Consider the following 17,072-nt stretch of genomic DNA (forward strand, 5'->3'; position numbering starts at 1 on the left):
GCCCATAGGGGAAGTGCCTCCCTCTCTGTTCCTGTCTGGGCACAAGGGCCAGCTGCAAGCTGACCACTCCTGGTGTTTCTCCCCTCCAGTTTCTCCTACTCGCAATCACCCTTACTGTTCTGCTCTAGCTGAACTCCCAGCTGCCTTCTCCTGCAGGGCACTCTGGTGCACAATTTCCTGCAGTTTGTATCACATGCTTTACCCCAATGTGTGGGTGCTGGTGAGTTCTCCTCCACCTTCCGCTTGCTCAGCACTTTTCTTGGTGCTTCTTGCATCCTTTCTGGATGCGCATTTGGCCCCACAGTTTGAGAGCTGCACTGAGCATATAGCTGCTAAGCTAACAACACCTGAGGGAAAGAAAGCCTTTTGCTGCAGGGTAATATTTTCCAACAGCACAAGTTCCTTAGCACTTGTAATCCCTTTTGGAAAAAGCAACCTGACACATGTAACCCCATTATAACTGTCACCCTCACCAGGACTTCAGGTGTGTGCACAAATCACTTTAGGAAACACTGTCTTACTCATGTTTGGCTTAGTTTTATTTTATATTTCTTATGCTCTTCCCATTTAGGTCCCCAAGTTATATCCTTATTTTCCAGTTATCTGTCTTCCGTGTTAAGTTCACATTAAAAAAAATTAGGGTAATTTGGCATGTGCAGCATAAACTAAAAGACCCAAGACAGACTAGCAAGGAAAAAAGTAGAGGGAGGAAGAAGCCAGACAAGGTGTGTGCCAGTGAAGGAGAATTCAAACTTGGCCTCAAGAGGACAGAGCTGGAGGAAAAGACTGAAGAAAGGCCACTTGCTGGAGTGTTTAAGACCCACTGTTGACTAAGTGGTGAAACTGTGATGCTGGCCTTTACATTGGAATGAAGACTGAAGGTGGTCTTTTCTCATGTCCTATACCCCCGCCCTGCACCAATGATCTGGACTTCAGCCTGTTCTGCCTGGTTTCCTTCCCCCTTTCTCCATCTTCTCTCTCAATCACATATGCACACAAGCATTCACACTCTCCACACGGGCTTTCTAGGAGCTGGCTACAGATGGGAGCACTACAGAGTGAGATGCAGAACTATTCCCGCCTACACATAACAGCTCTATGGTGTGACCGGGAGGAGGCACAAAGCCTCCCGCTGCAAGCTTACAAGAGAGAAACTCCTTGTTACAAGGACTTCCACACTCCTAGCAGTTCTCAGTTCTTCTGTCACATGTTTCTCTCTCAATCTGGTCAAAACAGTAGTGTACAGAAAGAGGCAGAGTTTCTCCTACAGTTGGATAAGGAAGAGGGTAAAGAATGGTCTGAAACTGAATGTTAGCCCTTCAGCAGGACTGTCATCACCTCTGAATGTTGCCCAGAAAAATGCACAGTCTGAGTCTTTCTAGGAGTGACTGAATATGGAAGAACAGAAAACCACCTGAGACTCAACTTCAAAATTTTCTGCCTCATGACCTTTGCATTTAGGGATAAAAATTGATTTTGCGTGCAAGTGCTACAGAATTTTCAGGAAAACCAAGATAAAACCCATTAAAACTCCCTAACAGGCGGTATCCAATGTGAACAATGGCTCACTTCCTTCTTTGCATTTATGAACTTACATACAACTGTGTACAATCTTTAACAAAAACATATGTGAAAAACAGGCCTTACACACACACGCACACAAAAGGTCCAAGCCCTGAACATCAAGGCTTTCAGCATTGCTGCAGATGTTAGTGTAACAGACTTAAAAGCACATATTAGATTTCCATTTTTTTCTAACTGGCAAAGAAGTACCACAGAGAACTCCCATCAGTCTATTTGAGAAGGAAGGCATCACAAACAGGCATTACAATAAGGTATATTTCATTTTATTTGCAAATAGTGTGAACAATGAAAATATCATCCTGGTTTTGTAAGAAACATACTAGCGCACACCAGGTAGAAGAACCAAATACTTCAGATGTTTTCCCACATTGCTGCAGAAGACAAAAATCTATAGGCCTCCTTCCTGCCACCATAACTCATTTGACTTCAATGGAAATCAGACCTGCTGTATATATTAAACCTGAAATTAACTATTCTCCCCTCATAGTGTTTGCCTTTGATAAATCCCAGCCATTGCTCCTAGCTGCGATGCACAGATCTTGATTCTGTGAGCTGTTCTGCGTTCATGGGCTCTTATGGCAGCACAGAGCCCATTAAACTCTATTGGCTCCAAATGCACTGAGCTCTCTGCAGGACTGAGCCTTTAGCAGCTCTCATTCTTAGTTATTGTGACTTGGGTTCAAACCAAACTAAAAGTAATAATATTTCCCTTTAAAATAGTGCATGTTCACAAGAAAATAAAATGGGAGGAGATTTTTAATCTTCACATTCCACAACACAGACCAGGCTGGTGCAGCCAAGAAATAAACTTACGATAGTAAAGATGCATAAAGAGGGAAATAAAGGAAGTAAAAAAGTACCCAGCAAAATATCCCAGCTAGTGTGGTGCATGAAATGAATATATTAAGTCAGAGTTGTTTCATACAAATCATATGGCTTTAATGACAAAAATCTGTTAAAATTTACATGCCTTTCAGTGCAAGGGTTTGGAAATAGCCTACAAGCAGGTTAGTACCAACAGGCTATTTGAGTTAAAATGTAACCATATATTACAGCAGCTTTATATCATTTTATATTAGCAGAGACAAACTGCTTAATCCCATAAGCCAACTTATAAATCTAAGAAATGCTATAGTAAGATAAGGAAACCCTAAAAAGTAGCATTTTTAGTATGATTTTGAAGACTTCCAAACTCCCAGAGAAGTACAACGAGTCATTTATCTACACAGAGGATTAGCAAAATACTCAATTCCTTACAAAAAAATTAAAACATTGCCTTATTTTACCAAAAATCCTATGTGCCTAATAAGGGAAAATAGTAAGGTAAATGCCAGACAATTAAATGGATCTGCCATTCAGGGTATATTGAACATATGGCTAGAAACAGTAAGCATGCAGACAGGACTTGCTGAGCAATATACATTTCCCTTAGTTCAACCTTGGACCGGATTCTGTACGGCCATGCATTTTCTTCTGCTTTTAGCACTTTCTTAATGATTACAGCACATCTAACACTGATCTCCTTAAAATGAATGAAAAGCTACTCTTCAGATGGATCTTCCTGTGTAAGTCAGTCAGTAAGTCTTTTTTAATTTTTTTAAGAGAGTCTGATGCTTACTATGTGAACACATTCAAATTGCCCATGCACTACAAATACCAGTGCTTTGTCTGCAAAGACAGACTGTTAAATAGCACAATTTTTTTCAACAAATGCACTTACTGTCTCTTTACAGATAATCTGTGAGACCTGCAGGTAAATTAGAGATAATACCTGATCCACTTTTTGCAATAAAATGCACAAAGAACATAAGACAGCCATGAGGGTAGTGACTTAAAAACACACAACACTTCTCATAGAATCTACAAAGATATATGTAGTGATGAAACATTACAGAAATCTTTACTAGATGATGTATGTTTTAATGTTTGTTTCGTCACAGAGGAGATCCTGGTGGAATTAATATAACATCAAAGGGTGATCGAAAGAGCACGGTGTTACAGTCACGACATCACGACTGAACTGGAGAAGGTATTTCAGGCCCTTCCTCTTTAACATTTCTAAGAAGCATTTCTAACGAGCTTCAGCATGTGCAGCAATTTATTGCTCCTCCAAGACACCTCCCTCGGCTTTTTCTACTGGACGTCCATTTACAATTTATCCTTCATGTCCTTGCTAGGTTTGGTCACCCCAGCCACATCCCAGCAGAAGTCAGAATTAGTTAAGGTTTCTATCACGTTACAAGCTAGCTGCCCTTGATACTCCAGGGAGTGGCAGCAGAGACACCCTCTTTCATCTCTGTCTTGCCATAGGATAACATTTTCTTTTCTCTCTTATATAACACAGTGATTCTTGCCTTATAACTAGACTACAGCAGTGCGTTTGGGCTATCAGAACGAAAGCTGTGCAGGATCGTCTAGTAGAACAGGGGAGTATCACCTAACACACTCAGGAGAGAGCCAACACCCCTTTTCTTTCTGCCCTGCACTCCATGCACCAATTTTAATTCACTCACAGTAAAGTTAAAGGTGCTCCTCGTAACTAAAAAATAATCCTAAATAGTCTGGTTTATCTCCGAGATTCATCTCTCCCCCTTTATAGCACTGTGGCACCCTCTGAACTGGACAGGCTTGTGCTGGCTGTCAATCCCAGAATCCTGCGGCAGTAAACCAAAGAGTAGTTTCAGTGACAAGCCTGCATCTTTGTAACTCTCCCTCATCCAAAGACTATTGGAGCTAGAGTCTGGCGCCTTTAGAATGTGATTTAAAACACACTTCTTTGTTCAGGCTTTTTTACTAATCGTAAGTGTCGGAATCCCCTTGGCAATTAATTTCCTGGCTGGTAATCCCCTGGCTCTGATCCATGCAGAGAAAGCTGCTGCGCTGGAGGGAGGTGTGAAAGGCACACGCTCCTTTTCTGTGAAATGATTTAAATGACAGTGGCCAAGTTTCAAAACTTTAAACTTGCCCTGCGTAACAAAGTAAGCTCATTGTTAAACACTCTTTAAGCTGAGTGTAATGTGGCAAGTAGTGCAAATACTGCAGGTAGGATTTTCTTGATTGTCTGTGGTAATATCTGAAGTGTTTTTAAGAACAAGAATGATACGCAAAAAGTATCCCAACAGTACTGAGATACAGAAATATACGCAGTATGTCAATCACCAGCGAGAACTGTTTCAAGGATAAACCCTTCATTCTATTGACTTTAAGAAAAATTACACTAACAAAAAAAAATCACCATGTACCCATAATGTATCAGGCTGCTATGTTCTAAGCTCTTGTATAGAAGTACAAAACTCTTCCAGTAATCCCACCTAGTGCTGGTAATTGGCAAAACAATCCAGAGCTATTGCAGTGCCTCTCCCTAGTAGCCAGACCAGGTGGGCTCGATCAGCTTTGCCATGCATATTTTTTAAGATCTTCTGAGACAAGAGGACAGAGATGTGTGGCCAGAACACCCATAAACAACCAAACTCTGGAAGAAATCTAGACTAAGTTTCCTTTACTTTTAGACAAAGTCTCCCACAAGAGGAAGAATGTTGGTACCATGCTCACATGTGCTGTGAAGAGAAGACTGAGATATCATCTTTTTAAATTAACTTATTCTAAACCGAGGCAGTCTTAACTACAGCACTCCAACCCTGGATTCGTCAAATCAGGAAGCATCAGACCTAAAGCAATATGGGAAACCCACCTGTCCATCACCCTCCAGAATTAAAAAAATAAATAAATAAAAAAAATTGATCTCTCTGGTTGCATCCTCTTTCCACATCATCCTGACATGGAGGGCCTACCCATGGACCATAACCTATACCAGTACCAAAGGAATAACATAATAATAATAATAATAAAAAAAACCCAGTGAGCATTTAAGGGATGAATACTTGTGGAGCAAGATCTTGCTTTCACTGAAAACACTCTGAAAAATCTCCCTGAATTCAGGCGGTATTGGTTCAAGCCCTTGGCTGGCAAAAATAATTGCTGGGGTAAGGTGCTAACTACAAGGAAAGGATGGACTTAGCCACACTGTGCTTCTCTGAAAATTTAGTGAGTCCCTACCTGCCGCTGTGCTGCTGCTGTTCTTTCTTTTAGTGCTTTCTTGACACATGTAGGAGAGGATAAAAGCCTAATGGGTGCGAGTGACAGCACAATATAAATTACTGCAAGGAAAAATTTGATGCATGGCTTGGGATCTGAAAGAGGAATGTCCACCATTGTTTGTGATTATGGATCACATCACAATCTAATAGCAATTTTTATTTAATCAATAATTTCCATGCTGAACAGACAGCCCTGTTACAGAGAATCGACAAGCAGGTACTGATAGCGACAAGGCTTGTTATTAATCTTTACCCTGCCAACGTATCAACCAAACTACTGTAAAAAAGCACCACCAAGATGGATTTAGAAGTAGAGCTTTTTTTTCTTTTTCTTTCTTTCTTTTTGTCTTTTTCTTTCCTTCTCTCTTTTTCTCTCCCTCCTTGTATTTTTCTTTCTTCCTCTCTCTTTCTTTCTCTCTCTCTCTCCCTCTCTTCCTTTCCCTTTCTTTCTTTCCTTTTTAGCTACCCAGCCCCATCCCTTTCCAGGTATCTAATGTTTCATACACTTTATATCCTAAGTTAATTTGAAAAACCTGGGGCTTGAATTACACAAAAAAGCAATTCATATTAAGCAATTTCACAAATCAGTGGGACCTAGCCCAGTGCTCAGTGTTAGCCATTATAGGCTAATAAATCATACTTTCTCTTTGAGATGTCAATCGCCAAAGTGCTTTGTAAAAATGTTGGCATCTGTAATTCAGTGAAGCCTTTTCATCTTGAAATAAGATGCTCCAGACTGATAACAAGAATAATCCTCTCTTGATCAAAAAAAAAATCTGCATTTTACCAATTAAAGCTGCTGCCAGAAGCCAAACGGAACAGCACTGAGACTCCACTGTAGTTTATCTCTGCTAAACACAAGGAGGGATACAGTTAGAGCTTTGTTTCATTTTCAGCTTGACTACTTTATCTCACGAAGAACTGCAGCATCTCAGCCCTATGATACACGTAAGAATGGTATACACAGGCCTCATACCTACAGTACAAGCCACCAAAGCTACCCACTCCCGACAAAAACACCACCCATTCATTTTATAGATTAGGCACCCGACATCTTGAAGAAAAGTCATGCTCACACAAAAGTTTGAGCACTAGGAAACACTAAATTTAACCATATAAAAGGCACAGTGGCTTTTTTCTATCAGGAGGTTACACAAACAAAAGAGGCGGAAAAAATGAATCCTCACAGCCCAGGTCTCAAAAACAAATGCAGAAACTGCACTTGAGTCCATATTTAATTATCCCTGTTTTCATTCATGCATGCAGAACTGCCATTTCTGTCTGTGAAAAAGCACTTGCACATGCAATAGCTGGGCCCACACTCAAAGATTTATATTCTTCCAGGCATCAGGCTTCTGTGGGCAAACCTTTCCGGCACAATTTGGGCGGTCAACGGGAAAAGATGGCACTTGTGACAAATATACTGAAGATGGGCTGCACTGTGGATAAAACCCTATTCACCTTGAGGAGACAACAGCAATGCAGAGACACAGCACATAGCACAAGGGACTCCAGAAAGTTCGAGGTATGGCCTTCCACTGTTTCACCACAGTAAGCCAGGCTGTGTAACAGCAAATGACTTGGTCAGCCGCTGTACGGCAGGAAAACCCGCATGGAAATGCCAGGTGCATTGTCCAGGTGCATACGCTCCGTCCTGGCCCTTTGGACAGGACTGAATGTCCTTGCAGCCCTGAGGCAGCAAAAGCAGCAGGTCAGGCCTTCCATTTTCTCTGTTCTCCTAGAGATGCCAATAAGAGTCAGGAACTGGAGAGCCAACTAGCTCTGCAGCATTACTTTTGCCTTTGCCATCGTTGTTCAGGCAGCACAGTCTCCCTTGGAATTTGGCTGGTAGCTTCTTCTTTTACACTTCCTTTGAAAATTGGAAGCTACCTATGAAACACAGCTAAAACCTGGAGGAGTTCACTAGGAACTGCAGAGCTAAATAAATGCTTAAAATAAATACATGTTTCCACAAACCACCTGAATGGCGCTGTGTGATTAAAAGCACAGACAGAGGCCAAACTCTGCTCATTGTCGTGCATGGCCCTTTCCATTCAAATGGCCACTTGTTCTGATTTAAATCTAAATGTCTGGAGTAACTTCTCAGGGCATAGGAGTGGCACTGTTCCCTACCTACCCACTACAGCGAAAAGGAAGTGCTACTTAAACTACATTTCATAGTTTAGCAATCTCTTTCAGGGCCACCAAGTCAGAGACAATGACTTTGGCAACTCTTATGAACAGTAGCCATAGCAGTGGCAGACTAACAAGTTTTCCTGATGCTGTGAAAGAAATGCTAATTACAGACGAATTAAAATAAAAAAATGATTACATTTCACTCTCCAAATCCCTTCTTAATACTTCGCAGATTAGGGTGGATTTATTTTTTTGTAAATGTTTTGCTATCAAAAAAAAAATTCCCTACTTTATTTTTTTCCTTTTGCTTCTGTGATTCATTGAAAGCCAGATTCCAGGTAGGGGAACTGCTGATGCACTTGTGTAGTGGAGTGCTTAAGAGGACCTGAGCCAAAGCACAGCTGGCCTTTAGGTCAGGCTGAGAGTGAATGAGATCTCTTCATGAGGCAGCAAGGCTGGCGCTAAATACCGCAGGAATGCAGAAGGCATCCTCGTGGCAGACACAGAGCAAAGAGGTGTTAGGAAGGCAAACGGGCTGGACCAGACCCCGAAGGCTGCTGATGCCCCATGAAGCACATATAGAACAGCAAAGAGGTTAGTCTGCAGTTACTTGACCTTAAAACCCAACAGCATTTATGTGGTTACCTTTGATACGGGTTAAAGACTTTTCACATGAAAACACATCTGTGTTAGGTACCCATATGGAAAGGGAGAGAGAACAAATACACACTTTGGGGCACAGATCTGCATATTAGCTTTCACATGGCATGCAATGAATTGCTGGCCCATAAATGAGGCTACCATTCTGGCATATTCAAAAAATAGGGGTTTAGTAATCTGTTCCATATAATCCAGAACAGTAAGGTGTTGTCTTAATTACAACTCAGCCTTTAAACAGGCAGCAAGAAAGAGATTTCAAAATCTAAAAACTAACCGTTCACCCAAAACCTCTGGCCAGATGTTTTTCATGATTATTTGCTTTCTCTCTATAATCTCCCCTCCCTCTCTCTCCTCTCCCCTCTTCCCTCACAGCTACCAAGATTAGATATACTGAGGGGATGCATGAACTGAGAAACCCTGTCCATTGCTCTTGCCTCTAAAAGCATCCCTCTGCCTTTCCCGTGCGGTCCCAACCTTTAGCCCAAGCTCTGGGTTTGTATCACTTGAAGAACAATTTCTTTTGTACACAGCACTGCTTCTCCAAATTTGGATTGGGGTCCAGATTCCACCAAGTAAAAAATAAAATAAAATAAATAGGATAAAACCACCAACAAAAACCCTTTTGCTGTTGTACATAAAACACTCTCCTTTCAGCAGGAAAAAATGATTACTATAATGGATTTCATGTTCTTATCTATTCCTCACTCTTTTCAATTTAAAGGAAACATTTCTGAACATTTCAGGGCACTGGCTGTCATTGCCACGCACAATGAGCCTCCAAATGGGCTGAAGCCTCTCTCTGCTACTGCACCAGAATTAAATAAAATCATAATGAAAATGCACTGAAAACAGCCTTTGCAAATAAGAATAAAAAATAAATAAATCTCTGCATGTACTACACATACATACAAACTGGGATGTGTAATTACACCCCTTCTGGACTGTGAAGGGCCTTGCTTCACGTAGCTGGGACTTTATCTGTGTCACAAACAGTTGCAAACACACCTCCAGCTCTGAGAGAAAAGAAACCACTAACGCACAGAGGATAAGCTGCCTTTTCGGACAGCTGTTTGTAATTGCCTACTTACTTAGGCACAGATCCCTAGCCACACTGACGTGACTAGCACCCTACCATCTTTGTCGGCTCAGGTTGGTTTGGTCACTGGACAGTTGTTCTTCTGGCAGACCAAGCGGCACACAACGCCTGACTCATGCACCCATTTCCAGCTTTGCCACTGTAACTATTACTCATGGGAATGGCTCTGCTCTAAAAGAGTGGCTTATTCCCTATTGCAGTTAGATGCCTTTTAAAGTAGAGACATGAAGCTCTCTCCGCTTCTTACCTATCACGTCCTATTGGAGAGGAGCTGAGGTAGAAACCATAGGCCAAAGACAGTGTGGCAGCAGAGGGAGTAAAAGACTTTCGAAAGTCTATTGATTTGGGGTGCCTCTATTTCTGGGTGTCCAAAATGATCCACTCTCAAGGGGTCTACTCCTGCAGGGAGAGGATGTGCTCTTCACCTGCAGATCAGACACGTTCTTAAGTGTTTCAAGCTGCACAGTGTTGATTAAAGCACCCCAAATCACTACTGACACTACAAAACCTGATCTGAAGTAGCCTCCAAACAGCTCAGATTTTCTGTGGGTCTTCACGGATAATTAGCCAACTTCTGTCAGTCGGGGTGAAACCACCCTCTTCCGTGACAGTGGAGGGCAAAAACCTTCAAAACTCAACTAAAGGAACTTTATGTACTGGTTCTTCTGAGTATTGTTAGTACCGTATGATTAGTAACAGCCAAACAGTGGCTGGCCCTTGTGTATGTAAGGGTACCAGAGAAACACAAGAAACTTTTCTTTTCGCTTGCATGCAGTAACAGAGCCTGGTGTTATGTCCCTGGATATTGTTAGGGGAACTCTTCAGTCAAGGTCGCTTTTTAAAATAGACAGGAAGACCTCAGCAAATGAAATTTTGAATGTAAGACATTACTGTCAGTTTAGGGCTTTTTGATCTCATCTAACCGAATGTAACAACAACAGAATTTTTATTGCTGTACAATTAAGGAGAAAACACTAACAAAAAATAGCTCTGCAGTTCTTCAAGCATGTTTTCGAATAAAAATAATTATCGTCAAGGCTACGCAGCAAGGGGGATGAGAAATAGGCAGCACTGCATTTTTATGATTGCCATTGTATTAATATTTAACAATAACGTCAGTCATTTCCTTGAAGGAGAATTTTCTTAAACAAACTTTTATCTTTAGTGTCTAACCCTTTTGCAATATTTTATTCTTAAACTGATTTCTGAGGGAAAAAAAGACAAACAGCAACAAAAAGCAGATTTATAAAAATATACAATATCTTATTAGCTTTTGGGTGCTCAAGTGCATTTATCACATATTTAAAACAAACTTGAGCTCAGCTAAGCCCAATTATAGTATCTCGCTGGGCAGAGAAATTAATTAAACAGCTGAAGATAAAGAACCCAGCAGCAAACTGAGGCTCTAAAATAAATATGTTTTTTTTTCTTTTTTTTAAATAAGAAGAAGGGAAAGAAAGAAATCTATAACACACATGTTCAAACAGTAATGTAAGTAATCTTTTCAGGAGTGCAATGTGGTGTAAATAAGACTACCTGGCAGGCGAACACAGCAGCGGCTCTAATGCTGCTCTCCAACTTTGTGATTTGCTAATGTGAAACACACACATCCCTTTTGCACCAAGTTCAAATAACCCTGGAATTCCAGCAGTGCAGCTCAGCGACTGAACCAGAACAAGGGCAGAACTTGTCAGGATTTAAGAGCTTTCAGCAAAACCCTTCAATTGCAGCCAGTACCCTATTCCATAGAAGGATATCAATTATAGATAGTGACTTGCTTTAGCAGGGCAGTCGGTACTGTCAGACAGTAGATAGACAACCATGAAGAATCATGAATCTTTCTATTAACTGTAGGAGAGGGAAAAAAGGATGGATAGGTGCTATAAATAAGGCAGAGCATCTGAATGGCTTAACACCTTTCCTCTTGGTGTATGTATCATGAAAATTTAACCAAGCTGAATTCTAAGTAAGTGGCACATATCACTTGAAAATAAGAGCTTCCGCACCGAAATCATCGCAGTGTCAAACCCTTCTGGGTGGGTCAATGATGATTCTTTTATGTAGCTTTTTAGTTATTTATTCATAACAGCCCAGGTTCTGTTCATAAATTCAGACAGAAAACATTGTCTTTTGGGACCTAAACCCACTTTCACTTGCACCCACATTTTGCGCTAGTAACAGCAGGACTTAGCTATGGAAAGTAAAGCAGAAAAATGCCATCAAATATTAAGTATTGTGCGAAAGACTTCAATTTCTGCTGTAAAACTATGGCATATATTCAGACACAGATACGTTTGAATTTACCCTTTCATATATGCTATATCACACACAGCTATTTAATACAAACAGTCCTAGAATCTGATCTGCTTACTGTTGATTTCAGAGTAAATCAGGTCCCATCAAGCACTGAAAGGTAATAAAGCTATCCGCATGTGAGAGGGGGACTGGAATATACATATGAAAATTCACGTCTACCTCTATCCAAACACCTGCATCTGTGTTTGTGGACAAACACCCATACATGAGGAGAGTAATGATATCTAACATGTGAACTGTATGCATTGCGGAAAAATTCTCCTGAGCTCCACTCTGCCTGGCTAGACTGGAATTTGCACTTACATACCTAGCCTTTTAGGAGCTTACCACAAAACTAACAGCTAGAAAAACACTTCCATCTTTTCCCTAAACACTGCAGTTCCTCTAAATTTCCAGCGGTTTGTGATACAAGACTTGGATAATAGTCTGCTCTATGCCAACAGAGGTTTTGGGTCTGATACCTTACTAACATGCATGGCTGTAAACAATAGCTTTATTCCCCTGAAAAAGGGGGAAAATATGTCATTGTGAGTCTTCTTGCTGCTTGCTTGCATAGATCCTGAAAGATTCAGCCTTATCAGGATGTACAGGAATGCTTTTCAGGTCTTCTTTTGAAATTCTGCATTTTACAGATTTTCCTCTTCCCAGCTGAACTTTCAAAGCCCAGGGAATTGGTTTGGAGAGCTATAGTTGTACAGGTGCAGGGATATTCCAATTATTTCGAAGTGAAATATACAAATGCATTTTCCTTTCTATTGAATATATGTTACATATGACATACTCAATAAAGTAGGTGATACGGAAGGAGTTTCCTGCAATCCTCTGCGAAGATCTACATAGCTGATGCTTAGTTCACTACACAGTTCACTTACTACCCTTAGTGTGGGCAAGTAGGTATGTGTATACACTGTGATGTACTGCCATATAGAGATGCCTGCCCTACTTCTGAACACATGACTGCAACTCTCTGCTCATGCTAATTAGCCCTGCTGAGTGTAAGGGAATACAGAGACTCTGTGCGACACTATCTGAATGAGTCTAGGTAGGGCAATTTAAAGCTTTATTGCCTTCATCTATGCCAGTTGCCCCTGCCTTGGAGATTACTATACTGGAGTAGGGGTCAACAAAACAGGATGGTTTTCTATGCTTCTGCTGCCCTGGGTCACTGTCTGGCATCTTACTTCAACCACCCCCTTCAAGTTTGGCTGGAGTGATTGAGGCCTCCAATCCATTCTGCTGGTGCTGGCAGAGGATCGGGAATCACCTGCAGGCTGCGAGGCCCACTGCCAGAGAGGCAACACAGCAGAGCTCTGCAGCAAGATCTGAAGGTTGATATCTATTATCCTGCTGAGCCCCGAGCCCATAGGGAAGCACAGCATCATCCCAGGGACACGACTTCTTGTGTACAAGCTAGCTCAGGTACCTCCAGATAGTGAGTGGCCTGATGCAGACACACACTCTGCAGGGCAGAGCAGCGTCCAGCACCATGGGATTCAGGGCTCGACTGGGCCTCCTCCTGTGCAAATATTACACAGCAATGCGTCTGCTCACAACACTCAGACACATATTCTTTCTCTGCCTAATACAGGTGCACACATGCACACACCAAGTCAGAAACACATTCAATGCAAAGTCACTGAGGTAAGTGTAGCTGTGGCAATTTGTATCTACTAAGATTTACCCACCAGTATTTGGGTATGAGTCATACATGAGCTGCATCAGTAGGGAAATTTTCAAAGGCCAAACTGCTACACAGGGACTTAACACTTTCCTTCAAAATCACACACCTGAACAAAATCTGGACAGCTCTCTTGTGAAGCCCTACCGAGATTTGGACTTCATTTTCCTAGTTGCTGCAGGTATACATCAGGAGTCTGTGACAATCAAGGGCAGACAAAATGTGAGAGGCAGACAGGGGCAAAGAGCCAGACTCTCAGAGTTCGATGTCTAAAGCCCTTTGCAATTCTGGATGAAATAACTTGCTCAAGTCCACACAGCAGGCCTCTGTCAGAGCAGCAAAAGAAATCACAAACTAAGATCCCATCACTGAGTCATGCTGACTCTTGCAGTTTGATTTGTGCTACTTAAATATAGTGGTTGCAATGATGATGATGGTGAGGATGATAATGACGATGATTTTATTCAGGATCTCAAGTCAGGACTTGCTCCTCATAATCTTAAATGCCGTCATAACACATCTGAATCTTGACCTTTGCCAAAAAGAACTCCTTGTATCATAGAATCATTTTTCATCTGCCTGTTTTTATTGCTAGAGAAACCCATTTCAGATGCTGCCATCATACAAAAATATATGAAGTATGCTTTTTTCAGAGGAGTCTTGCTGTTGCCTCTTACAATACAGGCAGATCCTCTACAAAAATCATACCAGAAACAACAAACGTTCTTAAAAAAAAAAAGAACTTTCACACCATCAATTTAATTCACCTAACACTATAAAACATTAGCTAACAGGCACAGTGGAATTCAATTAAATTTTTTATCTGAAACTTCAAAAAATCCTCTTCCTTTTTTTTCATTACCAAAGGCACCTGTATTCTGAATTTCTGTTTTATTTCTTATATTTTGGTGTAAATTATTCATCATCATTATTGTGATCATTTCTGAATATTGAGAAAGGTTTTCCAGGCATTGTAAAGCTTCAGTTTTACAATTAGTAGCAGATATAAAGACTGCCTGTGCAGATTCCTAGATTATGTCAATCGGTCTGTTTGCATGGAATCAATTGCAAGACCGACACTTGATCTTTTAAATGTGTCCAACCCTTTGCAGCAGCTGGTCATATGGCTTTTCTTCCTCAAAAGATATTATAACATTAAAAGACTCTCTCCTTACATTTCATTTTGTCCTATTAAAATGTTAGGTTACGTTTGGTGCAAAAATTGTCCACAGATCCTACATAAAATGTTGCATTAGAATTTTTAGTGTATCACAAAATTTCAGTTTGTGATATTCTTTCATTTATTATTACTGTTACTACTGATATTTAATTATAATAAAAATAATAACAAGAAATTAAAAATACACCTTGAAGAACAATTGCCAACACCACCAGGCCATCACGCTCCAGAAAATGCAAGCTGGCATTATTTTACTGAAGTCAATTTTGCAGCATCAGTTTACCATAGCTGAGGATTTTGTGCATGGTGTTCAGAAATATATGTTTTTTATAAATAATTTTGTGTATCTATAAAAATTATATATATTAAATATATATACTTAGATGTAGATAAGTTTTATAAATAACCAGGGGGAAGTACATTTTTCAACATGCTATTTCAGTAAGATTGGCAAGATTACACAATAGATTTTACAGGATCCCCAGGAAGGTATTAAGTATTTTCTACAAAAAATATGATTCTGATGCACAGATCATTTCCTGAAGATGATCTTTTCTAATCTAGATACAAGGAATTCCTTTTTGTTTCAGAGTATTTATGTTAGTCCTATGATTCATGTAATTAAGAGAGGTGCTGCTAGCTAAGGAGCCTGGAAATAGGAGGAGATTGTACTTGCTAGGATACATTCCTAATTCTGATGGTTCATTTTCTATCTTACCATTATACCAAATAGTAAAAATAATTTATTTTGGGGAGGTGACAAACGTGAAGACAAAACAAGACAGACACAACTAATGCTTGATGTAGCACAAATAATACTATATGGTTTGCTTTTGCTAAATGGACTGAAATACCTCTGTCTCCATGTATCTTGCCAAATAATCCACTTCAGTTTACACGCAACAGTAAATTGATACATAAAAAAACTCTGCAAATCCTTAGGGAAGGGGAAGAATCTCTCCCCTCTCCCATTTCTACAGTTACAGTCTCTTTTGGGAAAAAAATCAAACTTGGGTAAAGGTTAATAATAATTCATGTCCAGCTTACTATTACTCAATAACTATCAAAGTCTCTAACTCAAAATAACGTTTGCTGGCTTACAGGATCAGAGCCATTACAATCTCTATTGAAGACTTTATTGAATTTTACACTAAGCTTTAGCTGACTGAACAGGTCAAGCACTGTGGCTCAGAGTTTTCTTTATTCTCAGAAACTCATAAACCCCTCTCCAGCTTGCAATGCTGTTAGCTAAGAAACTTGACTCAGCACAGGGTCAGAGACCCTGACCCCCATGAAAAAGGTCATGCAGTTTTAAAACCCAGTTCCTGAATACTATTAACTTACATGCACTAGCTGTTCCTGTGTGTCAAACTCCCGGGAACAGCCTTCCCAATGGCAGTTTGTCTCATAGACCACTTCAGGCTCCTGTTTGCTTTCATCTTTGTCCCCTTCCTCTTTTACAAAGGTCATTCCTTCTGGCTGTTCCTGGAGAGAGGAAAAAACAGGGGTTAGGAGAGGAGAGAGGAAATTCTCAAACAGAGGAGGAAGAAAAGTGAATTACTTCAGCATTAAAAGAAGGATCGAGAGGGGGGAAAGAGAATATGTTATTCTCAGTTCAGTCTATCACTCCATTCTATAAAATGCAAAAGCTCAAAACAGGTCTGGTAAGCCAAAAAGCACAAGTAGACTATATGTGTAAAATATATTTTTCCTCCCCAGAATTATTCAGGGCAGAGGATTTCTAAAAGAATCCCTTCACATGTCAGTTATAATCAAATCATAAAGGTTTAGCTTCCCTCTCCCCATATTTAAGCAGCTTTTTACTTACATACTTGTCCCTTATCATTCAGTGGCATTACTCACGAATAAGGCAGTAATCAGTATAGTTAATTTAATCAGAATTTGACTTTAGTACTACAGGTAAATATAAACTGGATCACCAATAATCCGAAGGATGTTTTCGTTGTTAATCCAGTGATAGTTTTGTACACAAAAGTCTTTCCAAGAGCAGACTGGCAATTTTCAGGCTATTTGTTAATCTGTTCTTGTGTACAATGTGTGCAGGTGGAAGGGGAGTATTTAATTTTGGGTTTTGATTTTCCAGCTTCCGTACCTCAAAGCACTTCATTCTCCCCAATTTGTTGCTCAGGTTAAGAGTCAGATGTTAGAGTAAACATTCATTTCAGATTACATACTCATGCTATTTCTCCATTTCAAAATGGATTTAGATGGACTTTTGCTTTGTTTTCATGGATTTACTCGCAAGATCAAGGCTCTGATTCTGATCTCCCCTAAGCTGTCATAAAGCAGGAGTCACTCTACTAA

General features: G+C 40.3%; 1 protein-coding gene across 9 annotated transcripts in view; it reads right to left on the minus strand.

The window, feature by feature from the left end:
* The window catches only part of GLI3 (GLI family zinc finger 3), a 217,830-nt gene that overhangs the window by 26,864 nt on the left and 173,894 nt on the right, over positions 1 to 17,072 (minus strand). For all 9 annotated transcript variants that reach the window (XM_026121398.2, XM_026121400.2, XM_064506607.1 and 6 more), the window contains one exon: positions 16,092 to 16,232. In XM_026121398.2, the coding sequence (XP_025977183.2) occupies positions 16,092 to 16,232 (141 nt within the window). The remainder of the gene's footprint in view (positions 1 to 16,091; positions 16,233 to 17,072) is intronic.

Source organism: Dromaius novaehollandiae, chromosome 2, assembly GCF_036370855.1.
Source record: "Dromaius novaehollandiae isolate bDroNov1 chromosome 2, bDroNov1.hap1, whole genome shotgun sequence".
NCBI classification, from domain to species: domain Eukaryota; kingdom Metazoa; phylum Chordata; class Aves; order Casuariiformes; family Dromaiidae; genus Dromaius; species Dromaius novaehollandiae.